We start from the raw sequence: 25,948 nt of genomic DNA on the forward strand, positions 1-25,948 counted from the left end.
ACTACCCTAAAAAAGTATGTCTGGTATCCTTTTGATAATTTACTCCAATGCAATGCTCTGTTACATCAGCACTTTGTGTTGGGTGGAAAGGGGTGGAAAAGAAAGCATCCCCAGTGCCCGAGAATATAGATCAGCTTTCCCTCCTGACAGAGGTAATTTCCTTTGCAGCCTTCACTGCCATGATGCCTGCAGCTATTTTCCATGCTGCCATTGCATCCCTGCTTTTGGCACTTTAAGCTCCCCAACTGCCCCACTTTGGCAGGGACAATCCCAGTTAATCCTCTGCCATCCCACTTTTTCAGCCAGTTTTAAAAGGTCTCATTTTCTCTCCTCTCCACTTTCCCCCTTGGTCCCCAGCATATCTCAGTTACTGCAAACTGTCTTCAAAACTGCAAAAGTAGTTTGCACTCAGAGAGGAGAGGAGGGAGCAGTCTTACCCTTCCCAGACGATGCTGGCAAAAGCAAACTGCTGCAGTATCGCCTAGCTTTTTTCCCTTCCTTTTCTTGTTAATAACTTCAACCGCATCCTGATGTCGTTTGGCCATATGTGCCCTGGCTTTCATCTGTGAAACATTGGAGAATATGTGCCCCCACATTAGTTATGTCCATCAGCAAGATTGTGACCTTAAATGAATCATGGGAATGCATTACCTTTTATAAGGCACTTTCTAGATGCTGGATAATTTTGGGTCTCCTGGCATTCTGTGTCTATGAATGTACCTTCAAGTTGCCTGTCAATTTATGGTGACCCTATGAACACTCAGAGGTGATTTTGCCCATCCCTTCCTCTGAAATATAGCCTGCCGCATCTAGCATTCATTGGAGGGCTCCTATCCAAGTGTTAACCAGAGCCTTTGGAGTATTTAGCCCCCTGGCTTTCTACTCTGGTTTTATTCTTTTTCCCTCTCTTGTGAGAGGTAGAAGTGCCAGGATCTTCCTACCCCAAAGTGCAAACGCATCTGGAACCTCTCAGGTCGTCCGTATGTCTCCACCAGCCCCAGAGGCCGGACTCCGCTCCGTCGGATCCACTGATTTGTATATTTAGCAAGTGAAAATCCGACAGGGAGATGAACCAGGGCTGGGCCTGTCTGAAATGGGCTGTCAGGCACCCTGATGGGTCGGCTTGATTATTCCGCCTTTTCTTAAGGCCTTCTGCCTTGATCGGTCCTGAACAATGGCAGACCTGCCAACCCAAAGGAGGCTGAGTAAGAGGCATGGAAGGTGGGGGAAGGGGGTTGGGAAGAGATGCGTCCCAGAATGTGCAAATCATCCAATGCACCATTTGTGGCACCTGCCAGAAAAGAGAGAGGAAAGAGTGGCAGGGAAGGAGCAGGCCGTCCTACTCGCTTTGTCAAGAAGAGGGGAAATGTTCGTGTCAATGCAAAAGCGTTCTGTGATAAGGGACTGGGGTAAGGGGTAACTGAAAGAAAAACCTTTTTAATTATTGTTACTCAGGTTGCCATTTCAGGATCATCCCAAATTCTGGGCCCAAGCTAAGATCTAGGTTGGCATCTGGTGGAGGGTTGGGTACTGTGAAATTTTATGATTTATTGTATCATATATTTGTATCTTTTTATTGTAACCTGCCTCAGCTAAAAATTATTATTATTATTATTATTATTATTATTATTATTATTATTATTATATCATTAATTGTCCAGGTATGCAGCACTGCACAAAACGACATATGTAATTGTGCAAAACTATGCTGGTGCCCATTTTGTTTCTTGGAGTTTTAAGGATCGGAAACATCTGATGGATTGTTTGGTCCAAAATGCTTGGGACCGGAAGTGTTTCGGATTTTGGAATCGGTCAGATTTTGGAATATGTGCAATATACCTAATGGGATATCTTGGAGATGGGACCCAAGTCTAAACATGGAAGTCCTTTATGCTTCGCAAATGCCTTGTATGTGTCACCCGAAGGTCATTTTGTACATAATACCTTAAATAATTGTGTGCATGAAACAAAACTGGTGTGCACTGAACCACCAGAAAGCAAAGGTGTGTCACTGTCTCAGCTGCCCATGTGCCAATTTTGGATTTGGGAATATTTTGCATTTCAGAAATCCAGAGAAGGGAGACGCAACCTGTAACACCTCAAATATGAACTACATTTGCTTACTCCAGCTCCGTTTTGTAGGAATCCTAGGCGCGTTACAGAGCGCCCAAGAAGGGCACTCTGCCTCCACCGCCGGTTGCTGCGTCCGGGAACCGCAGCTTCTTTTTGCGCCCCGGAAGTGGCACCACGAGGCGCTAGTCACGCACTCACGGCGTCACTTCCTCTGTGCGACGTCCTGACGCTATGCATCCGCGACGTCAAAATGGCAGCCCCAATGTGGACGGGCGCTGACATTTTGTACCGACTCGGTCCATACTAGGGTTGAGGGGCGTTCGGAAGGGACGCCCCTTCTCAACCCTAATACGCCCCTTTCTAACCCTAATACGCCCCTTTGGCACATGTGTAACGCGCCCTAGATAGATAGATAGATAGATAGATAGATAGATAGATAGACAGACAGACAGACAGATCACAAGAGCTTGCCCAGACAAAAGAGAGTTGTCTGCTTTTCTGACATTATATTAGGCCGCCGATAAAGACCAGTGTGCTGCAAACCATTTGACTTTGTGTTGTAATATATTTTCCAGAACTAGGCCTATTAGGCTTTCCATTATTCATGTGTGATTATACGTAGCTATATGCTTGCGTGATAAATGATCCTTCGTGGCATTCATTTATTCTGCTCAGCTCCAGATAGGGATGTAGCTCAATGGTAGTACATCTCTTTTGCATACAAAAGGCAACACGGTTTAATCCCTGTCATCACCGCAAAGAGCCGGGGAAAAGCCTTGTCTGGAACCTCGCGGGGCAGCGATGTATCCAAGTCTTTTGCGCCAAGTCTCAAGTCTCTACCGTTGAGACTCAAGTCGAGTCTCCCGTGTTGTTTGTGGGTTTTTCTGGCTCTGTGTCCATATTCTAGAAGAGTTTATGCCTGACGTTTTGCCAGCATCTGTGGCTGGCATCTCCAGAGAAACTCAAGTCTTAGCAAGATACTTTCAAGTCGAGTATCAAGTCTGGAAGCCTCTCTCTCTCTTTCTGGGAGACTTACTCAAGGTAACCCAATATGTTTCTATGACCAAGCGTATTTTGAACCCTGGTCTCCAGAGCTGTTGTCCTACATTCAAACCACTATATTATGGCACAATGCTTCTATTTTAACCACCGTGGTTCTGCCCTATGGAATCTTGAGGTTGGATGAGTATCTCTCAGCAGTTCTTTAGGTTGTGTATTCCTGTATGATAAGTGGTTGAACTAGATCAGTGATGGCGAACCTATGGCACGTGTGCCAGAGGTGGCACTCAAAGCCCTCTCTGTGGGCACATGTGCCGTCGCCTCAGCACAGAGCTTGCCAGAGTTTGTTACTAGAAAGCCAGAGGGACATGGCACTTTGTGATAAATAAGTGGGTTTTGGTGTTGCAGTTTGGGCACTTGGTCTGTAAAAGGTTCACCATCACTGAACTAGATGGTCCTTGGTGTGCCTTCCAAGTCTAAGGTCTAATCTGCACTGCAGATATAATCATGGGATGAAAGAATCATAGAGTTGAAAGGGATCCCAAGGGCCATCCAGTCTAACCCCGTTCTGCCATGCAGGAACTCACAAGCAAAGTACCTCTGACAGATAGCCATCCAGCCTCTGTTTAATGCAATTTGACACTGCTTTAACTGCCAGGGCTCAATTCTATGCAATTCTGGCATGTGTAATTTTCTAAATTTTTTAAAAACTTTTATTAAAATATTTTTATTATAACATTTTCAACATATAAAAAGAGACACAGGCAACATACTAATGTTTAAAAACCACTTCACAAATAACAATCCTTTTAAGTAGCTCATTTGATTGACTTCCACAATGTTGACGTTATCATATATATCTATTCAATGACCCCAGTTTTCTTTATAAGCGCATCGTGCTTCGACTTTACATCCTTTGGAGAGTTTTGCGAAACAAATTATGACCAAGTTATCAAAACGTTTCTAAATCACCGTGTCACATAAATGTCACTATTTTTTATCCCGACACGTCAATTATAATGGTATTATGCATCAACGTTTGCGCCATTTCTTTTCACAATATTTCGCAATCGGGTCGCATGATGTGTCATTTTTGTGAGCAATTTAGCCTTCTCTGCCAGCGAGCTTTGGTGCCATAACAAATAATAATAATAATAATAATAATAATAATAATAATAATAATGGTTTATTTATATGCTGCCTTTCCCATAGGATCAAGGCAACTCACAACATTAGATAAAACATAACATACAATTAAAATACATCCTATTAATTACCTCCCCCCCCCCAAACTTTCCACTCTAAAATAGTATTAAACAATCAACAATTAAAATTGATACAATTAAACATGTAACATCCCAGGATTCCATAGCACTGAGTCATGGCAGTTGAAGTGATTCAGGCTGGACTTATGATTCCATTATTCAGTGCCCTGAAAAGGCCTGCAAGGAATGACGAATGATCAAAAGTGGCTGAAAGAGGCCCCCATTTGAGTTGGCCTCCCCAAGAAATAGGACAAATGCAGGCCATAAAATCCTATAAGGAAATTAATAGAGAGGGGGAAAAAATATCAAATTGATGTGGCAGTAATTCCTTAAGTTTAAAGAGGGCCTCCATGCGGCACAATTTCAGGGCATGATAAAGAGGCTGCCTGTCAAGCGATTACCATCAGAGCCAGTATGGATTCCTACCAAAGGAGAAATGGACACACATGGACAAAGACCGATTCCACGGCTGCCCAAGCTAAGCCTCAGCAAGGAGAGATGTGAAAGGAACGGCAGCAAAGCGAGGGTCCATAACAAACCAATGGAGGAGATTAAGAGCCATCGTAGCGTTGGCCTCCTGTGAAATGACCAACAGCTGGAGGCAACCATCACAGCCCTGTTGGAACAAGGGTTGGCCTGGGACACTGAGAGCATCCTTGGCCATTTAAGGGTTGTGATAAGACAACAAAACAAAGGATGCTTTGTTAGTCCTAAAATGGTGCAGGGAACACTTTACAAAATTCACAACCGGGCATAAATTTCATTGAGAGCAACCAAAAGGTCACTCCAGCTTTTGGATAGGGCAGGGATGGGAGGAATATTGGAAAGCGTTTGAGAAGATGATTAGAAAGCTATTTCTCAAGTGTCAGGAAACCCTGCCATGAAGCCTTGGATCCCATTTTGGGAGAAAGGTGGGACATACAATTTTTTGTCCCTCCACATTTGTGGCTTTAACCTTTCCAGATTTCATCATTTGTGGATTGCAGGAATGTGATCTCTCTAGGAATCTCTAGGTCCTCCAGTGTGACTCTTCTGGAAGTGGACCTTGGAGTCTTGCTGGAGAAGAACCACTTCTCTAGGCGTTTGTAGGTCCTCCAGAATGATGCTGTGGTCAGATGTTGATGTTGACTCTCATAGCCTGGAAATGTCCTCTAGGTGACAGTTGCAAGTTCTGGCCAGATGAAATAAATGCCTTGCAGAGGACCTGAGAGTATGGGGTGGATTATACAGGAGAAGGCAATCGTGTAGGAAACCATGTTGGTCTTTGAAGGTAATAACCAACACTTTGTACTTGGCTCAGAAAGTAACCAACATCCAGTGAAGTTATTGTAGTATTGGTATGATATGCTCACTCCTAGATGTTGTGTTTTTGAACTAACTGAAATGTCCAAACTTGGTACAGAATTAGCCCAATGTAGAGTAATGCAAAAGTCTAGATTGAGGTTACTTGATCATGCATTACTAATATCTTTAGGTCTTCCGATTCTAGGAAACTGTGCCACTGGTGTATCATCCAAAGCTGATAAAAACTCTTTGTTACTTAAATAGAAGACTATTCCTTCAGCTGTACTTCACAAATAATGGGAGAAGCCCCATCATTGCAAGGGTATTATTGTCCTCATATCTTCTTCTTTGTGGGTTTTCCACTGAATAAAACGTTGGACCAGAAAGGACTTTGGTCCGATCTAGCAGGGCTCTTCTTATGTTCCGGCATCCATCTTTTAAAGCACCAAATGATGTAATGCGACAAACGCATGATATCCAATACAGTGGGTTACCAGGCCGTAAGACAGACAGCTCTTGTGCGGCATCAATAAGGTTGCAAGAAATGGGTGCTTGGCTTTCAGAGCGACATTATTCGTTCTCCGACACCAGGTGGCACCAACAACATGCTCCGTTGCTCCATCGCCGAGTTGAGACAGTGCCGGTTATCCTTTAAGGAAAACCTACTGACAGACAGGGCAGTTCAATGGCTTTAGAAGAAAGACGGCAGCGTCACGTTCTCCAGAGAGTTTCAAGGAAAGGTTATGAAGGCATCTGCCAGGGAGGCTTTAGGGATAAGACGGCTTGTCTCCTGTTCGGTAGTTAGAATTGAGGGGTAAGACAGGTGGGGGAACCAGGTGATCCGCAGCAGCCGTTTCACCTGCTCCGTGTGGAATTTTGCGACGTTCGGCTTCTTGGATGTGAAAACTGGCATTTTGGAAAGGTTAGGAAAAGGTCTGTCCAACTCCCCCGGCCCTATCCATTTGTTTTGCATTTATTTTACATGCTGTTATTCATCTGTTCTGCTCATGTACCCATACAGGGATGCAGAGCTTCGCTTACTCCATTTTCTCATGCAAGATCAAATGATTTCTCTGAGCTGGGAATTTTTGAATTGTATTTATTTATGCCAAAAAATAAAATAAAAGCCAGGAATGCAACATCTCTTACTTTGTTGGTGTCCAAGTAACAGGGTGAGATTGAGGCAGCTATGCAACTAGGGGACATCAGACTGCTCCCAGAGTATCCTGGTCCATGCAGACAGGGCCTTAGTTTTACATAAGCAATATAGTAGCATATCATGCCCTCATTCTACTTTACCATACAATAGTCCAAAGGAGGGCGACTAAAATGGTGAAGGGACTGGAAACCATGCCCTGTGAGGAACGACTGAGGGAGGTGGGGATGTTTAACCTGGAGAAGAGATGGCTAAGAGGTGATATGATAGCCCTGTTTAAATATTTGAAGGGATGTCATATTGAGGAGGGAGCAAGCTTGTTTTCTGCTGCTCCAGAGAATAGGACACAGAGCAATGGATGCATGCTATAGGAAAAGATATTCCACGTCAACATTAGGAAGAACTTAATGACAGTAAGGGCTGTTCAACAGTGGAACACACTTCCTTGGAGTGTGGCGGAGTCTCCTTCCTTAGAGGCCTTTAAACAGAGGCTGGATGGCCATCTGTCGGAAAAGCTTTGATTGAGAGTTCTTGCATGGCAGAATGGGGTTGGACTGGATGGCCCTTGGGGTCTCTTCCAACTCTATGATTCTATGATTCTGCATCCTCACTCACTGAGAAGAAGGGATGGAAATATCAGGAAATACAGGGAGAGGTGGGATACAAATTATTATCATTATTATTATTATTATTATTATTATTATTATTATCTTGCACCCCAATCGCCAGCAGGGCAGACCTCCTTCTCTTGGAGTAGCTGCCCAGTAAAAGTGCCATGACCATGACTAGGTAGTGTTGGGAATATGGAGCAGTTCCAGATCAATAATGCTAGGTTATGAATTCCTAAGTGCAATACGGCCAACGTTCTTCGGAGAACGAAGAAGCAAAATTGAATAACATGGGAAGCATTGCAGGCCAAGGCCTGGTTTTCTGACGGCAGACAGCGTGCCGCTCGCCATTCACTCCTGTTTCCTTTGCATGGTGCATCATGTTTCGTCTTGTCTTTAACCTGTATTGGTTTATATTTGTTCGCCGCCTTGAGTCCCTATATTGGGAGAAAGGTGGGATATAAGATGATAATAATAATAATAATAACAACAACAACAAAAACTATTCCCAGGAGAACCGAGAGGCAATACTAGACAAGAATAGGATGCAGAGATGGCACAAGGGCAGCAGGAGACAAAGTCGAGTGAAGAGAAGCAAGGCAAAGAAAAGGGAAAGGAGAACCCCAGGCAAGAATCATCCATCTCCAGCTCTTTTATTTAAAGAAGGCATTTATATCTTTTCCCTCTGGAAATGGTGTCTTGTGTCTTTTCGACACAGAAGATGAAGAAATAATAATAATGGAGGGGGGTTAAAGGAAAGGAAAGCCGAGGGCCTTTTAGAAGGACGGCGTGGATGTGTCAGTCATAGAAATCCCTGGCTAATTGCCGTGTTGTGACAGCGGTGGCGTGTAAAGGGCCGTCCATGTGAGAGGAATAGCGTGTCAAGTGGTCCCAAGGGGAAGGGGGAGGCAGGATTCGCACTCAGCTGCTACTTCTCACCCCCAATCTACTCCCCTCCCTTAGGCTCAAAGAAAGAGCAGGACGAAGCAAACCGGAAGAAGGAATCACTGCGGGTGGAAGGGAGGCAACAGGGATGGTAAAGGGATGGTCCAGCAAGACCCAAGCAAGTGTTTTTGCCCTAGGTAGGGAAAAGTGCCATCTCTCTTCGTTCTCTCCGCTTTAAGTTAAACAGGACAGTGCTGTGGCAGGAGAAGAGTTAATGCTCTCCTCTTGCATTTCACGCTCGGGACTGGAATAATTCAAACAATGTTGAGAGAAGTGTTCACTCTGGGAATCTCTAGGTCTTCCAACACAACTCTATGGTCAACCTCTAGCACAAGCACGCCATACGATTGCGCTGTAGGACCTAGAGAGAACATGTTGCCCCATTCCAGATAAGAGAGACAGTGTTCCAGTTGATATGCACAAATTGTATCATGAAAAAAGTCCCAGAATGGATCCGTACATGATGCGTGTTCGGTTCAGTTCATATTTATTACGGTCATAGACCAGCACAGGTAAAAAGGGCGTACAGAATAAAAGGTAAAACAAGGTAAAGACAAGGTAAAAACAGAGGTTATAAATGTGTGTAATACTTGGTTCCAGGACCCTCCCAAGTCTCTTTCAAGTCTCTTTACATGCAATAGCATAATGAAATGGTGTCCCTTATATAAAATGGCAAAATTAAGGTTTAGTATTTGGAATATATATATATATATATATATATATATATATATATATATATCCCCAACACCAGGAAACAGTAGAAACAGAGATGCAAGATTCTTTGGGTTAGCATATGAGAAACCATGTCAAGGGTTTCCGTTTAGCCTTCAACTGGATGTATGAGTCCAGCAAAGCAAATGAAGCTAACAGCTCTGACCTATATGCCGAGAGTAACAATACTATCCATGCTTAGCAAGAATGGGTTTTGGACACTAATATCCTTTGTCGTTCAAATATAATGCATAGGGGCTATCATGTTTTAAAGGAGAATTATCTTGGGGCCTAGAATAGATCAAGGCTGAACTTTCCCTAGAAGTCAAGATGACAAAATGAAGGCTGTTGTACTTTGGCCACGTCATGAGAAGGCAGGATTCACTAGAAAAGATCATAGTGCTAGGAAAGGCAGAGGGAAGTAGAAAGAGAGGAGGAATGCATACCAAATGGCTAGATTCATTCAAGGGGATCATGGGCCTTCAGTCTGCAGGATCCAAGCAGAGCAATGGAGGACAGCAGGTCTTGGAGATGCCTCATCCACAGGGTCACCATGCGTCGAAGTCGACTCCAAGGCGGTTAGCAACAACTATAACAAAAATTCAACAAAGTATTATTAGGAAGAACTAGTGCTTCTGGGTTTGGAATGGACCGTCCCAGAGAGTGGTGGACTCTCCTTCATTGGAAGTCTCTGAAACGAAATGGGATCGTCATCCATCAGCGATGCTTGGTGTTCCTAATGCTGCTATGATTTTTGTGCTTCTGTAAACATTAAAGATTATGTAAACATCACAAAGAAAGCCCTGGGGGTACTATGTGCTGTTCAGCATAAGACCAGATCACTCTGGAAGGTAATGAATACTCCCTGGTTAAAGATTTCCAACCAGAGGCAAGATGGGTGCGTGCGGAAGCTTCTGTGGCAGTGGACTATATGAACTTTGGGTTGGACTATATGAACTTTGGGGGTCCCTTCTAGCTGTATTGTCCTGCATGCACAATGGTGGATTCTTAACGTACCGGATCCCATCTGGAAACTGGACCAGCCGTGTCGTTCCGGCTCTTGAAAGGCAGCCTCCTTTGCTGGTGACCCCATCTCAGGATGAGCCAAGCGCAAGGCAGAAAACAGAGCGCTCCTCCGTCCACACGGAAGCGAGAGCAGAGAAGGCCCTGCACAGCGGGAGGCATTGATCTGTTTGCATGTTTCCGTGCCAAGGTTTTCGTGCCTGGCTGGTGTGTGGATGGATTCCATTCCCTCCTTGTCACCTCGGTTAAAGCTCACGCAGCAGCGATAGCGTGCTGGGATTGCTATGAGTCAGACGCAGCTGATGCCAGAGTAGTGCGTGGCGAGGCAGAAAGCAGGCCGGCCTGGTATGAAACGCTTGGCGGGAGGGGATCCCAGAGGACTCCGCGGCATCGCAGGCTAATAGCCAAGGGGTTAAATAGAGAGTTAAATGAGACCTCTTCCCATTTCCCCACCCCTGAGTCCTTTTTGCGCTCTTGTGGGGTTTTATTAAAAGGCTTCCTTGATGCATTCCATAGATGGCCTTTCCATGTTCAGCAGTCAGAGCTGGTGGCTCCAAAGTTACAGGAGCAGGGAATCTGTGCTTGGCTTTAGCACCATTGTTAAAGGAGTTATTCAAGGTACTGAACCTATTTTGAGGGATGAGCTTCCACACCTGGGAGAACTCTGTTCAGGTTTGGATTCAAATCTCAGGGCATATTCCTCATCGCACTGCGACTAGAGCTGGCAACCAGCCTTTGTTTTTCAGAGCATCATACTGAAACATTTCAGTCTTGGGGAGCTCAGAAAACAAGTTCTCATGTTCTGATTTGATTCACTTTTGGAATGATGATCTTGCATTGGATGTTTAAGAAATGTAAAGGAAGGTCTGAAAAGTAGTCTCTCCTCCGCGAGTGTGTAGGCCTGAATTCTTGCACGTCTGTGATGCAACAAGAGTTACTACAAATCCAGTGGTGGCACTGCTCCCTTTGAGGAGTAAGCAAAAGGTTTCTTGCAACCTTTGCAGGGTTGGAAGTAGAGACACAAAAGCTTAAACTACCTTCCTTTAACAAAAAAGAAAGAAAATGTATGCTTGTGCAAAATATAAGTATTATGGATATGCCATGATTTCATTGTAAGTACTGTATATACTCGACTATAAGCCAACCTTGTGTTTAAGTCGAGGACATGTTTCGGGACCAAACTTATGGATTTTGATATGACCCATGGATAAGTTGAAGGTAAAAATTAGGGGCATGTAAAAAAGCATCTAAAAGATAGGATAGGATAGGATAGGATAGGATAGGATAGGACAGGCTCTTTGAGCTCTGTGTCTCTTTGAGGTACACAAGGTACATTGTGTTGCATTCTGTTATTGAAAAATGTGTTTGAACATGTATGTCTTTCCCGCATTCATGGAATCCTGCTTGGCATTCGTCTCAGGTAGTTTGCAAGTCTGGAGATGCGAGTTTGAGCAGCCTGGGAAAGGGGCTCTAGGGAGCCCACCCAACCTCCCCAGCTGCTTTGACCACTTGTCTAGATATGTCCCCCCTTCCTCCAATGCACACCCCATTCTTCGTCTGCCAGCCAGAGAGGCCAGGATCCACATCAAAGGGCCGAGCATGTGTGCCAGCCCATTTGAAGTAGGTTGTTTGCAGTTGGTATGCGGAGCGCAGCACCCACTCTTCGGCTCCCACAACAAAACCCCTCACTGCCTTGCTCTGAAATTGCTAGAGACACCTGCACCCGAGGAGTTTCATCTTTTATTAATCGTCTTCTGCCTGAGCAGAAAATAAGGAAAGGTGTTGAATTTAACAAAAAACATACACACAGAGAGAGGCAGGGGCCAGACGGTGCTGATGGGAGGGAAAGGTGAAACATAGCCACCCATGATACCAGGGCAATGGGACACGGTCTGTGGCCAGGATTGACTTGGAGGTATGAGGATTGTAGGGAGCAACAGTAATGAAAGAGTGAGGACAAAGGATGCATCTGCACTGCAGAAATAATGCAGCTTGACACCGCTTTAACTGTCAGGGCTCAGTGCTGTGGGATGCTGGGATCTGTAGTTTTGTGAGATAGTTAGCCTTTGCTGTTAAAGAGCTTTGGAGTCATGAGAAGGTGAGGGAGGTGCGAGTTGCACTGGGTAACTTCACTTGTTGGAGCATTTAATGGGTAATACAGCAATGAGAGTATGTGGTGGGATATACAGTGGCTGTGAATTGTTGAACGGCTGGCGGCCATCACTACAACTTATGGAACCGAATTTCATAACTATATACTGTGTGAAGATTTATTTATGTATTTATTTTTACTCTATCCTGTTGAGCAAATGCAGACTCAGAGCAATAAGAAGCAAAGAGGCAAGTGGTGAATGCAAAAGTTTTATTCTCTGCAGAAACAGGAGAACGTCGGGAGCAGAAACAGTAGCAAGGCGGATCGGCAGAGAAAACATCCAAAGATCTCCTTGTGGCGACTTATCAGGACCTTTTCCTTGCCTCGATTCCTGCCTCCTTGGGCACCCATTCTGGGAAGCAATGTCTGCCCTACGGGGGCTTCTCCCCAAACCCTAACCTTCTTCCTCCCTTCTTACGTTTTGAAGGAGGTCACTTCCATTACATCTTTACTTTGAAAACACAACAACAAACGAACCCTGACTCCCAAGAAGCCTGGGTTATTTGTAGGAGGCTGAGGGAAAGTCTGCTATTCCCCCTTCGCCCAGTATCCAATGTACATTTAAAAAGAAAGTATTGCATCTTTCCCTACTTTACAACGAAAGACAGCTTCCATAGGAAGGAAAAAGAAATACATGTTTCTGCTATACAACTGGAGAGTAAACGTGAAGTGGTGTTTGCCCTGCAGAGATGGCTATTCTTAGCCATATTTATTGCATTAGAATGGCTCACAGGCCTCTCCAAACCAGGTCCCCTGTCCTCGCAATCCAGAGAGATGGAGAAAATGTCCCCCGATTGCTTTAATCCAGCCCTTTCTACTTGGATTGGCAATAGCTCTTGGGCAGATCGGATATTCCTCAGACTAGTTACCACCAATCATTGAATTGGAGAGAATGAACACTGGTGTCCAACGTTAGGACTGGACAGTTCTGAAAGCCGACGGTGCCAAAGTGAAGTCGAAGGCTTTAATGGCCGGCATCCATAGTTTTTTATGGGTTTTTTGGGCTAAGTGGCCATGTTCTAGAAGAGCTTATTCCTGACGTTTTGCCAGCATCTGTGGCTGGCATCTTCAGAGATGCCAGCCACAGAGATGCCAACTCTCTTCCATGCCAGTGTTCTCTGAAGATGCCAGCCACAGATGCTGGTGAAACATCGGGAATAAACTCTTCTAGAACATGGCCACTTAGCCCGAAAAAAATTATGAAGGTGCAAAACCTACCAAAATTGTTCACCTCCTTCCCTACTCCCTGCCTCACCCAACTAAAATATTAAGAACTGACCAGATGGTATGGTCAAAAAAGGGATTCCCTAGAACCTCAAAATGGAAACCTATGCCCTTAGAGAAACGACTGTCCATTACGGTGCTGGTCCCCCCCCCCCCCCCCCCCCCGCCATAGGGATCTTCACTGGAGGCACCAGGTTGGCAGGACAATCCTCATTGCTATTCTACAGGCCATGTATATCCTCTACCTCTGGAGAGGTAAAGAGGTAAAGAAAAGCAGCAATCAAACTTTTGGACCAGAGACCAAGGAGGGGTGCATCCAATACAGGACTAACCCCTTTAGCCTCCCATGTTGATAGGAAAAAGCAAGGGATGCTGTGCTTGGAGTCCATTTTTGCGTCTTCAGAGTGGCAGAAGGAAAGAACCATTGGGACCGTGCTAGACAATCCTATTTACAGGGCAAAGGAGCAAAGAGGCAGGAGGGTCTTTCATGCTTTGCTTGTCTCACGCCTTTGCTTCATCTCTTGGACGTCTCTAGTCCCTTTACAAAAGATAATGGAAGACACCCCCCAGCACCATACCTGGGAAATAAATGAATACCTGGGGAATACATGGATTACTGAGACCCAAGCTTTGTGTTAGGCCCATGGTGGCCACTTGGGCTTGTCAAGGAGACCAAAGAAGCATTCCTTCCCAACTCCCTTCTACAAAACCATACCCCATAACAAAAAGAACAAGGGTATAACAGTTGGCATGAAAAGCTGTGCCCAACACTTTCCAGGAGAGGACCAGCATTTCGAGGGTATTAGACTGATTGTGAAGGTCCTTGTAGGTGAAGGTCCTAGCGTTTAGCAGCAGTGGAAGAACAACGGACCAACTTTGCTTAGAGCTGGAGGAAGGGATGGTTCCCATCCAGGACTAGTTCTTGCAACAGGAGGTGGTGAGCTGGAAGGAGACCTGAGTTTGTGCCCCCAAGGTCCTGCAGCTACAGCTAAGAAGCTTCAGGTGACAAGGTGCAGATTGCTGGTTGACTGAAAGGGTGGCTTGGCTTCCTGCAGAGGTCATTGTCCACTTCCAAGGGAACCTGTCCAGCTTTCCGTTCAGGTCTCGTCTCGTCTTGCCTTTATTTCTGTGAGATGTTCCTGGGGAGGAGAAAACCCAGCTCTTACCCCCAAAGGGTGCACCCTTAGGGTGGCTCTCATAGTTTATTGCAGTGGAGTGGCAGGAGAAGGCCTGCCAACGCTTAGAATATACCCTGACTACACCGGTCTGTCCCAACTCATTCAGAAGAATTAAGCACCATGAGTGGCAGAAGGAGGCCACCAACAACTCTTGGCTCTCTGCCCCATCTTCAAGCAAAGTCCAAACCAAGGGCCACTCCTATGCCACAGTGTCTATGCAGTCCACCATACCAATGAGTCTGTGCAGTGTGCTGTCTTCCCCATTTCTGATGGTGGGGTCTAGCCGTACCTCACACTGCAGCAGAAGGCCCTCTTGGGTAGCAAGATCCTATTGCTCCCCTTGTGAGTAGGCGGCCTCCCATCACTGGGATTCTTCCTCATGAGGGTTCACCTGAGTGAAACCAAGGGAAGGAGCCAAGTGGGCATGGAAGTCTCTAGGGCTGAGAAAGGAGGGCCATCAGAGGTGCCTTCGGGAGCCCATAGTGTTGAGCAGCTGAGACCTCATGATCTGGATGCTGGTCAGAATTTTCCTCTGGTGCCCTGTCAGGCTGATGCCCAAACTTTGCACATCCCTGCGGAAGGAAAAAACAGGAGAAAGAGTTAAGGTGGTTGATTCCCAAACTTTGGTCTCCCAGGTGTTTTGGACTTGATCTCCCAGGAGCACCTAGCCAGCTTGCCTAACGATCAGGAATTCTGGGAGCTGAAGTCCAAAACATCTGGAGGAGCAAAGTTTGGGAACCAGTGAATTAAGGTATAAACCTGGTGGGCCACAGAGGTGCACCTAACACTGCCAGAAATTATGTGCATGGCTCTGTCAAGGATGTGAGCCTTTCAGAATCTGGTTCTGCATTTGTGGATCATAATGTTCTGCCCTTTGGTGAAAAGGATGATATAAAGAAATGTTATTATTATGGTTGTTGTTGTTGCTGTGTGCCTTCAAGTCATTTCTGACTTATGGCAACCTTATGCACTTTGACACCACTTTAAGTGCTCCATCCAATGGAATCCTGAGAACTGTAGTTTTAGAAGGTCTTTAATCTTCTCTGCAAAAGAGTCCTGGAGCATCACCAAAGTACAAATCCCAGGATGGAGCCATGGTAGTTTAAGTTATATGAACTGCACTAGTTCTACAGTGTAGATGCATGCTTAGTAAAAACTTATTTCTGCTTTTACCACAGTATGATGGAGGGAGAGAGAAGGACTGAACACTTTGGACCGTCCATCTGAATTTCTAGCTAAAGCGAGTGACCAACTTCATCCCTTGAATGCTGAGCTGCAAGGTGAAAAGTTCAGCTCAGTTTCTGACTATTCTTCCATCTTCTTCATGCTGTAATGTAATCCTTTCAAGACCAGGAGAGGCTCCCACATCTGTGAAACCGTGACGATTTCTCCGGCACATTTGACCACCAGAGTCATTATGCCTGCAAGTTTCCCCTTGGAGTGTAAAATGAGGTTTTTTCACATGTTCCTCTGAAGCAACATTCAGATTGCATGGACTAGAATCTTTAAATGAAAAAAAAATCTTCAGAACATTGTCATGGCCTTATCTGGCTTCAATTTGCAGAAATAATGCAAACTGACACTGCTTTAACTGTCATGGCTCAATGCTATGGAATTCTGCATTTGCAGATTGTTAGGTATTTAGCTTTCTCCATCTGATAGATCTGATGCCTCCCCAAACTGCAAGTCCCAGCTGGAGGAGCAATGGAGAGGTTTCCAGATTTCTCGTAACTATATGTCAAAGTTGCCTAATATCTTTATTTCTCCCCATATCTTTAACAGGACGTTGACATTTGTTCAGGTCAAAGGAGAGGAGTATATTCCAGTCTATGTTGGAGGCACTGCCCAGATTGCTTAAACCCAGGTGCTAGTCTCAACTGGTTTAGACCCATTGAATCAATGGCCATGATCGGTTCCATAGCTACACTTTCGCCACTAAAGCCCAGGGATTTGGAGTTGATGCCGACAACCTGTTACTTGGGCCCACTTTAGCCAAGGCTCCCTGTTTGCACTTACTCAATGTTCATCCGCATCACCATGCCAAGCGACGAGTAGCCAGCCAGAGCGAAGTTGTCCCGATATCGGCCCAGCCGAATGGAGTCCAGCCAGTCTTCCACAGTAGAGCAGCTGGTGAAATCGATGCAGCCTCGCTCTGAAAGTGTTTGGGTGAATCTGTGAACCCAAAAGAAGTACAGAATGGAGAGGTGAGTGGAAAGTGAAGCAATGGTTGGAGGAGCCTTTAACCAGGTACTTCTTTGATCAGAATCAAGAAGGTCCCAATGGCAATGTTTGCTCTTCCATACCTGATCCAGTGAGTTCTGCTACTTGCATAGCCAGGCCATTCATGCTACTCAGGTACAATGGAAACCATGTGATTCTCAACCACTTTGTTTGCTTTATTAGGACTACATAGTCCACATTGTCCTGGGAACTTAAGCTTCATTCATATCATGTCTCACAAAATACTGAGGCTTGGATCAGCATCGACCTCATTCCCACTACCTTTTAAACTGGATCACAATTCGGTTCAAACGGGTTCAAACAACCCTGGTTCCCACCTAAATCGAATCACTGAAGTGATTCGAGAGGGGGGCCGTGCACCAGACCCATTTTACTCATGTCTTTTTGACGCTGATTTTTTCCGCGTCTTTTTCGATAAATCGATTATGCGGAAGTGTGAACCACAAGCAGATCAGAATTGATTCAAATTGCCCTTTGGACGGCTGGAACCGCATCATTTTAAACTGATTCATTGTGAATGCGATCGGGGCAAATATAGTGGGGACCACACTCCGATGTCAAATCGATCCATCGATTTGGATCGCACACTGATTTATCTGTAAGTGGGAATGGGACCATCATTGCTTGAACATATTAATGTTTGTATTGGATAAACTGTTGGCTTCCTTTGGTTTTAGGGATGACTTCTAATTTCCAAATACTCAGAAATTTCCCTTAAGGAGGAGAATTTTGGAGGAATTTTCAAATGGCCCAATTGAGTCTCAGGATGAGCACCAAACTGTCCACTCTTCTGTTTGTTTTTTAACAGCTAAAACTTCAGTGTTAAAAAGCAAATTGGAATAAGGAGCAGTGCTTGGAAATCATTAATTGCTGTAGTATCTATTACTTGTAATGAATTAATGAGGGAACAAGGGGTCAATGCCATTGATTTTTATATAGATTCTTAAAATCACAGAATTTGGAAGGGACTACAAGAAGCGTATAGTCCAGCCGCTGTCTTGCAGAAAAATACAGCTGGATGACTCCCAAGAGATGGACGTTCAATCTCTATCTCTCTATCAAAGAAGAAGGGTCTGCCACCCTCTGAGGATATCTATTCTATAGATACAGACACTTTTCAAAAATCAAGAAATGCTTCTTCAAGTTTGGTTGGAATTTCTTTTGTCCTGATTTAAATCCCAGCTTGTTTTCTGCTGCTCCAGAGACCTGGAGACGGAGCAATAGATTTAAAGTGCAGAAAAAGAGATTCTATCTAAACATTAGGAAGAATTTATTGATGGGAAGAGCTGTTAGACGATGGAATAATCTGCCTTGGAGAGTGGCAGAGTTTCCTTTCTTTGGAGATTTTAAAACGGAGGCTGGATGGCCTTCTGCTAGAAGTGCATGGATTGTGTCTTTCCGCATAGCAAAGGGTTGGACTGGATGGCCCTTGGGTATCTTCCAAATCTAGAATACTGGGGTTGTATTATTCACTCAAAGGTGGCCAAATGGTAATCCACCAGGCAGCCTTGAGCATCTTGTTCATGCTAGTCCCATCCACTGTGGCCATTCCCTGCTGCACACAGTGCCAACACAAGTCTGGATGGGTTGCCAGGCCAGATATAGAGAGGACTTCTCCTTCCCATGTGACCGAATCCCCCACAAGTTGACATACCGGTTGACCGTGGCTGTACACTTCAGGTTCTGTGGGTTGCGGATCAGCTTGTCCAGAACGTTGACAATCTGGGAGAAGCGTGGTCTGTCATTGCAGTCCTTCTGCCAACAGTCCAGCATGAGTTGGTGCAGGGCAGTGGGGCAGCCCATGGGGGCAGGCAGCCGATAACCCTCCTCCACAGACTGGATGACCTGCAAAGATTGCATTCATTAATACAAGAGTCACTCTTTGGAGTTAGATCCAGCAAGCCACTTTGTTCTATCTCCCATCCTCTGACATTAAACAGCCAAAAGAAGTGCAGGGAAAAGTCAGAAAAGGGAGGGTCAGCAAACCTCTCTTCTGCTTTGGGCATTCTAAGGACTTTATCATACGAGACTAAAAAATCAGATTTTAACAGGATAAAAGTATCTTTCTGATACTTATCGCACAACATTGTGTCTATCATGCTGCTACCTTGCATTTCCATCTGTTGCTGTTGTGCCCCTTTTCAGTGATGGGCAAAACCTGTCAATAGGCTCTCAATCTTACTGCTGTTCCATGACCAAAATGGTGAAGGGTCTGGAAACGGTGCCCTATGAGGAATGACTTAGGGAGCTGGGGATGTTTAACCTGGAGAAGAGAAGGTTAAGAGGTGATATGATAGCCCTGTTTAAGTATTTGAAGGGGTGTCATATTGAGGAGGGAGCAAGCTTGTTTTCTGCTGCTCCAGAGAATAGGACTCAGAGCAATGGATGCAACCTGCAGGAAAAGAGATTCCTGCTCAACATTAGGAGGTACTTCCTGACAGTAAGAGCTGTTCAACAGTGGAACAAACTCGCTTGGAGTGTAGTGGAGTCTCCTTTCTTAGAGGTCTTTAAACAGAGGCTGGATGGCCATCTGTCAGGGATGCTTTGATTTAGATTTCCTGCATGGCAGAATGGGGTTGGACTGGATGGCCCTTGGGGTCTCTTCCAACTCTATGATGTTTATCACACTATACTCTTAAAGTGCTACTATTCCACTTTGACTGCTCTAGCCTGAGAATTCTAAATACCCCTCTTTAAAACTGCAAATCCCAGAATGCAAAGGAGGCAGCTAGAGCAGTCAAAGTGGAATAGTAGCACTTTAAGAGTATAGTGTGATAAACATCTATGATTCTATGAGTCTACGACTGCCTTCCGCTGCAGTTACACTTCTCAGGCAATCTCTTGGTGTGAATGGTCATGATTCTGCTCTTCTCCTCCTATCCTCTCTCTTCCTTGCAATCATCATGGCGGCCAACAGCTTTCCAAAGCCAGATTCTGTGTGCACACATTCACACATCAGCCAGTGTTTGGAAGTTGTTGGCGCCCACAAGCTGTTGCATCAAGCCACTGTATGAATGTGTGCACAGCAGCCTCGCACTTTGAGAGGAGGTCAGAGGAGCCACTGCAGCTGCCAACTGCCTCCCAAAGCCGGCTGCTGACTTTGGGAGGCGGTTGGCAGCTGCAATTGGCTGGTTCTCACCCTTCCTCCAAGAAGGTGGCATTTGGAGGCATAGAAAACAGATTACATGACCATGGATTGCCAAAGCACTATAGTGGGAGAAGATGTGGTAACAAATGATGCCAAACTGGTATGCTTAGTGCGATTATGGCAGGACATCAGGCTGGTGGAATAAAGTCCTATGAGCTCTAGTTCCCAGCCAGAACTTCTCTTTCCCCAAGCTGTTCAGAGATTCAGGGCCAAGAAAGCTACAAAGATCCAACTCTCCACCTGCTAACACACGTGAAAGCATTTGCCCTCTGGCCTTCCCTTCTACTGCTCAGTGCCTTGAACTCGCATCTTCCGCCGGGTGTTTGTGACGCATTCCCAAGGGACCGCCATGTCAATCTGTTTCAGCAAAAGCCACCAAAGGTCCTCTGGCACTGTAAGAACTAACAAAATTTGACACTGTGGACTCAACAAATCCTGGGGACGTCTAGCTCCCCGCGGAAAGCAATTGTCTCTCTTTAGGCGCTGATTTGCAGTATTGATTTTCGCTGTGTGTATAATTCATCACCAGTGTCTGCTAGTCAGGAGCAGGCTGCGCTTGCACTGATTAGATCTTCTCTTCATTTGATTAGATCGAGGATTAACTTGACTGGATCTGGTGTTCACTTGATTGGATCTAGTATATGTCTGCTCTGCACACCGCCTCCATCTTGACATCTTTCTACCTTATTTTGTAAAGCTAATTTCCCTCTTAGAGTGCCAATGTGGTGCAGTGGTTTGAGCGATGGACTACGGCCCTGGAGACCAGGGTTCACATCAGCCATGGAAACCTACTTGGTGACCATAGGCAAGTCACACTCTTCCTCTGGAAAAATCTTGCTGAGAAAACTTAGGGTCTTAGGGTTGCTATAAGTTGGAACACAAGAACATTTGTTTTGTCCCACAGTAAAGGAGAAACTACTTTAATTACTTAGCCTTGCATGTGAGGATAAAATAGTAGAGGATTTACATCTATGCCTCCCAGCAGGGCTGCATAAGAATCCTTTCTTGAGTCATGGAGAACGACTACAATTTAAGCATGGGCAATCTTGGACTAGATAGGCAAAATATAAAGCAGTTTCTTATGTTGATTACAGGGATGGAAAGATAAGAAAGACACTGGTTTACTCCAGATGCCTTAGAAGAAGATTCTCCTTCTGTGAACCTGTTTTCTGTTGTATACTTCAGGAAAGGTCCTGCCGATGAGGTTCACCTGTATCACCATTAAATTTCCCCAGCCATATCCCAACATGGGAAACTCCATTAGACAGATTACACACTTGGAAGGCAAATCTGCTTTGATTTTCTATGGGGTTTTTGGGTTGTGTTTGACATATCGCTTGTAACTGTGGTTGGCATCTTCAGAAGATCTTCAGAAGATCTCTGAAGATGCCAGCCACAGTTGCAGGTGAAACGTCAGGAATAAATTCTTCCAGAGCGTGGCCGCACAGCCCGAAAACCCCACAGAAAACTATGGGTGCCGGCCACGAAAGCCTTCGACTTCACGTTGAACATCTGCTTTTCTTACATCCCGGTTAGTCATGTTCCAATAAGGACGCTCCCCGTATGCCAGCACTTCCCACATGACAATGCCGTAGCTCCACACATCGCTGGCCGATGAGAACGTTCGGTATGTGATGGCTTCGGGTGCTGTCCACCGAACAGGGATCTTCCCACCCTGCAAGACAAAATTTTCACCAATGATATGAAGGCCACCTTGCTTTGAGAGAAGGAGCCCACCAGACTCTGCAAAGACAGACCTTAAGATGTGCAATACCACGGATCTTAAAAATCCAGGCTACATTGGCTCATGGTGGGTCAAGATGGGACAATGTTGCAGTAGCGGCTAAGTGTAGACAGATCTGCTTTTGCATATTCTTCCCCATTTGGGGCTATCAGAGAAAGAAAAATGGTGATGAGGGAACCATCCCATCGCTAAATCTGGGACTAGGTCAGTACTTCTGATCTTTCTCGACTAACTCCTGGGACCCATAGCAGTTAAATTGGTATGAAACAACTATAACTGTACAGAGCAAAGGGAATTCAGGCAGATTCCTGTGCTTCCTGAAAGTTTCTGGGAAAGTCAGGGAATTTTCTTATGTCCGAAAACAATACCTAGCATTGCCATCCCTCTTCAGTTCCTGGGCTGGGAACCTGCCATGCATTCACATGGAAATTACCGTTGTGGTATAAGCAGCCTCAGGATTGTTCTCCAGGATCCGTGAGAGTCCAAAGTCGGAGACTTTGCAGACTAGATTGCCATTGACCAGGATGTTGCGTGCCGCCAAGTCACGATGTACGTAGCCCAGGTCTGCGAGATAGCGCATGCCAGCGCTGATGCCCCTCAGCATGACAACCAGCTGGAGGACTGTGAATTGCCCGTCATGTTTCTGGAGAAAGAAGAACCTCGTGAATTGCTCCGGCAGGAAGAGAAAGTCTCCCATGCATTCCCAGGGACAGTGTTTACCAGGTGGCAGTAGTATGGCATCTATTTTGTCTGTGTTTCAGATCCTGCTGCAATTGGCAAGAACTGTGTTGGCAGTCTGGCCACCATTGGGCATCCTTAAAAACACCTGGTATCATTCTGGGGCTTGGGTGGCTATGACAGACAAAATACTGGAGTACTGCCGCCTTGAAAAATTCCTGCCTTAAAATCCCCCAAAGACCTGGCAGCCCTCTTTTAAAATATCACTTGTATCACTTATTGCTCCCAAACAATTATGTGACTTGAAAAGCTATGCCTTCATTATCCTGCACTACTTTAATGTTTGCTTCTCATTTCTCATTTGTGTGATGGTGATATAAATGAGATACGGGAACCATCTAGATTCTGGCGTCCCTGCTCCAAACATTGGAGATTTCCTAATGCTTCATCACTTGAGGAAAGGTCAATGGATGTGGAAGCCTGTAATCTTGGGAGAAATTTTGCAATATTGGGTTTGTGGAGGTGATGGTGGGGATAGAAAAACTAGGGCCCCATTCCCACTTACAGATAAATCGGTGTGCGATCTGAATCGATGGATCGATTTGACAGCTGAGTGTGATTCCCACTACATTTGCCCCGATAATATTATTTTCCCTCTAAAACAATCCACTTGTGGTTCACATTCATGCATGAACTGATTCAAAATGGACCCTCTCCAGTTGGCTGAAGGGCAGATTTAAATCGATTCTGATCCACATCTGGTTTACACTTGCGTGGAATCGATTTATCGAAAAAGACACGGAAAAAATCAGTGTCAAAAATGGGTTAAATGGGTTTCGTGTATGGTCCCTCTCACCGAATCACTTCAGCGATTCGATTTAAGTGGGAACCAGGGTTGTTTGAACCAGTTCAAATTGAATTGTGATCCGGTTTAAAAGGTAGTGGGAATGAAGTCTAGATCTTTTTGCTTGCAACCTCCTCCTCCAGCTGTTTTTCTCCAGGGGGATTCCATAACCCATAGGAGAAATTATTTGGGGAGGGAAGGAAGAGGTGGAGCATGCATTGAGCATCTCCCTCATCTGGCCTCCGTTTGATAGCAATGTGGCACAACCTGCTGTCAAAAGCACGGTGGCACTGCTGCCACATGCAGTTAACAAAGACATGGGCGGTGGAGGGAGATGAGTAAGGAGATGCATTGTACGCACACTTTGGCAACATGGTTTCTGGGTGGGGGAGAGTAGGGTCAGGTCATCATCAGGATGCTCTCAGGAAGCCATGGAAGACATAATGCTGTCCTGTGACTTCCGATGGCAGCTGCATGTCCTTGTTCCCATCACTTGCTCTGCCCTGAGTTATGCACCATGAATGAGAAGGAGCCATTTGTCTGTGTCTTTGCTTTTTTCTCTCTCTTACCCGGAGAAAGGAATCCAGTGAGCCGTTCTCCATGTACTCGGTCACAATCATGACTAATTTGCCTGCGGGAGACAAGAGAGGTCAAGTTAATGGAGAAGTCACTTTGCTCAGGGAGTTACTTTTTTTGCGGCTGGTGCATTTGGGTGCAGATCTGGGGACCAGCCAAGAAATCTCCACCGCGTGTGGGTTGCATTTCTGGGCCGAAATGCCAAACAGAATCGTTGTTCTCCGGTCATTCCTGCCTTCTCACGTGCATGGCATTTGTATCCTAATAATACTTTGCATGGTAAACATGCTCCCCAAGCCTCTCCCTCCCCACCACTTTCCCTTCACAGTTCAATGCAACTCAGCCCCTATCCTGCAAATGTGAATGGGCCTTGCACTTCTGAAAGCAACAGGCCTGGAGAGAAGGGATCAAAAGAGAGTCCAAAAAGCACGAGCTGCAGGCTTTCAGATTGAAATGGCAGTAAGCCGCAAATAGGGCTGGATGCCACCCGCAGCAACTTTTTTCATCTCCATCAAATGACTGGCTGCAGGAAACTGCAAGCTAGACTAACAGCTCATTTTGCTAATGATGCTTGGAAGGAACAGAGGACAGCAGCCAGGGACAAATGCTCTCTCTCTCTTTCTCAATGCCAGGCAAAATCCAAAGGAGAGACAGAAACTGATACCCCTCTCCCTGCCCTCGGTCTTGAAACAATTGACATCCAGCCAGCTATGTGGCCTGGTTAAGTCAACGCTTGGAAGACAGGGCAGCCCAGACCAGTGGGTTGCCAACTTTGAGGCTGGCTCCTGTAACCACCTCTTTAACAGACATTTGATATGTGACAATTAGCAAGTGACAGCTTTTCCCTCCAGGCCCCAACGCTTCAATTCCCGATTTCTGCAGCAGCTTAAACCTCCATGAAAGGGAGAGGCATAGGGCAGCCGGGTGGACTTTTCGCCTCTCGGCGACACTTTTGTACTATTTTGGGGGAAGAGGAGCTGTCATGGTTATGTGCTTCTACCTGGCAGCAGTGGTGCCTTATGGAATAAAGTGGGGCCTACTGGGGCAAAGGATGGTAGCTCAAGGAGCCAAACCTGGATGGGTTGAGTGGCTCGGAGATGGAGCCTGGTCTACATGGAGGTGAGTGCAAGTATTCTCAGGCTGAGCAGAACATATTCTGCTCCTAGGAGAGCAGAGTTGCTAATGGAATGTGCTCTGAACAATGACAGCTGGTGGCTTCCATGTCAATGAAGTGATGAATTTTCTCCAGGTTGAGTGCTTTGGATAGATCCTATCAAATTTACATTAAAACCCAGAGTGGATTCACCACCATACTGCCATGAGTGTGTCCCCTGCTTCCCCTGGCTTTGAACACGTAACAATGCTAAAAGAAAGAAAGCATAATATCAACACTTGTTTACTAATGCTAACAAATGCTAATATTATTCCACCTGTCAACTGGGTGAAGCAGAGAGACGAATACAGCCACGAATCTAAGGCACACACCCGCATTGCCAGCCCAGCTTCACACCTACTTTTGGTGACCACCCCCTCCAGGTGGATGACGTTGGGATGGTCAAACTGCGCCATGATGCTGGCTTCGCTCAGGAAGTCCCGCCTCTGCTTCTCGGTGTAGCCAGCCTTCAGGGCCTTGACTGCCACGGGCATCTCCCTCTTCCCAGGCAATTTCAGCCGGCCATAACATACCTCTCCTGACTCTCCTGCAAAGCAAGAAGGATAAGGATACTCACTGGCTTTTCCTTCATTGCCTACCTTCTTCATACACTTTTGCTTTTTCCTGGGCCACACAACTTGTCTCTGGACCTTGTGGTTCTCTAACAGTGGCTCTCCAAGACATTAGGCATAGTGTTCTGAGTTTCTTTTTAATGGAAGATGCTGAGGATGAGGCACAGGAACCATGTGTTCCATCACAAACCTATGCCCTCTTCCTAAAACCTGCCATCAACCAAGTCAGATCTCTTGTTAATCTAATCCACAGCTGTGCAACCTCTGGCCTTCCAAACATTTTGGGCTCCGGCTCTCATCAGCCTTAGCCAGTATAGCCAATAAAGAGGTTTGACAATTTTGCAATCCAACAAAATCCCCGATCTAGCTCTGGG

The 25,948-nt window shown here is 45.6% G+C and overlaps 1 protein-coding gene across 1 annotated transcript in view; it reads right to left on the reverse strand.

Annotated features, from left to right (window-relative positions):
* Nucleotides 1-13,609: 13,609 nt before the first annotated feature.
* The window catches only part of LOC149307763 (ephrin type-A receptor 8-like), a 62,499-nt gene continuing 50,160 nt past the window's right edge, over nt 13,610-25,948 (reverse strand). Inside the window, exons 11-17 of the mRNA XM_089534396.1 lie at nt 25,364-25,549; nt 23,843-23,904; nt 22,185-22,394; nt 21,533-21,682; nt 18,514-18,704; nt 16,635-16,790; nt 13,610-15,190 (exon numbers count right to left, since the gene is read on the reverse strand). Of these exons, the coding sequence (XP_089390522.1) occupies nt 15,076-15,190; nt 16,635-16,790; nt 18,514-18,704; nt 21,533-21,682; nt 22,185-22,394; nt 23,843-23,904; nt 25,364-25,549 (1,070 nt within the window). The 3' untranslated portion in view covers nt 13,610-15,075. The remainder of the gene's footprint in view (nt 15,191-16,634; nt 16,791-18,513; nt 18,705-21,532; nt 21,683-22,184; nt 22,395-23,842; nt 23,905-25,363; nt 25,550-25,948) is intronic.

Source organism: Sceloporus occidentalis, unplaced genomic scaffold (genome assembly GCF_023333645.1).
Source record: "Sceloporus occidentalis isolate IW3139 unplaced genomic scaffold, rSceOcc1.0.p SCAF_8, whole genome shotgun sequence".
Classification (NCBI taxonomy): Eukaryota; Metazoa; Chordata; class Lepidosauria; order Squamata; family Phrynosomatidae; genus Sceloporus; species Sceloporus occidentalis.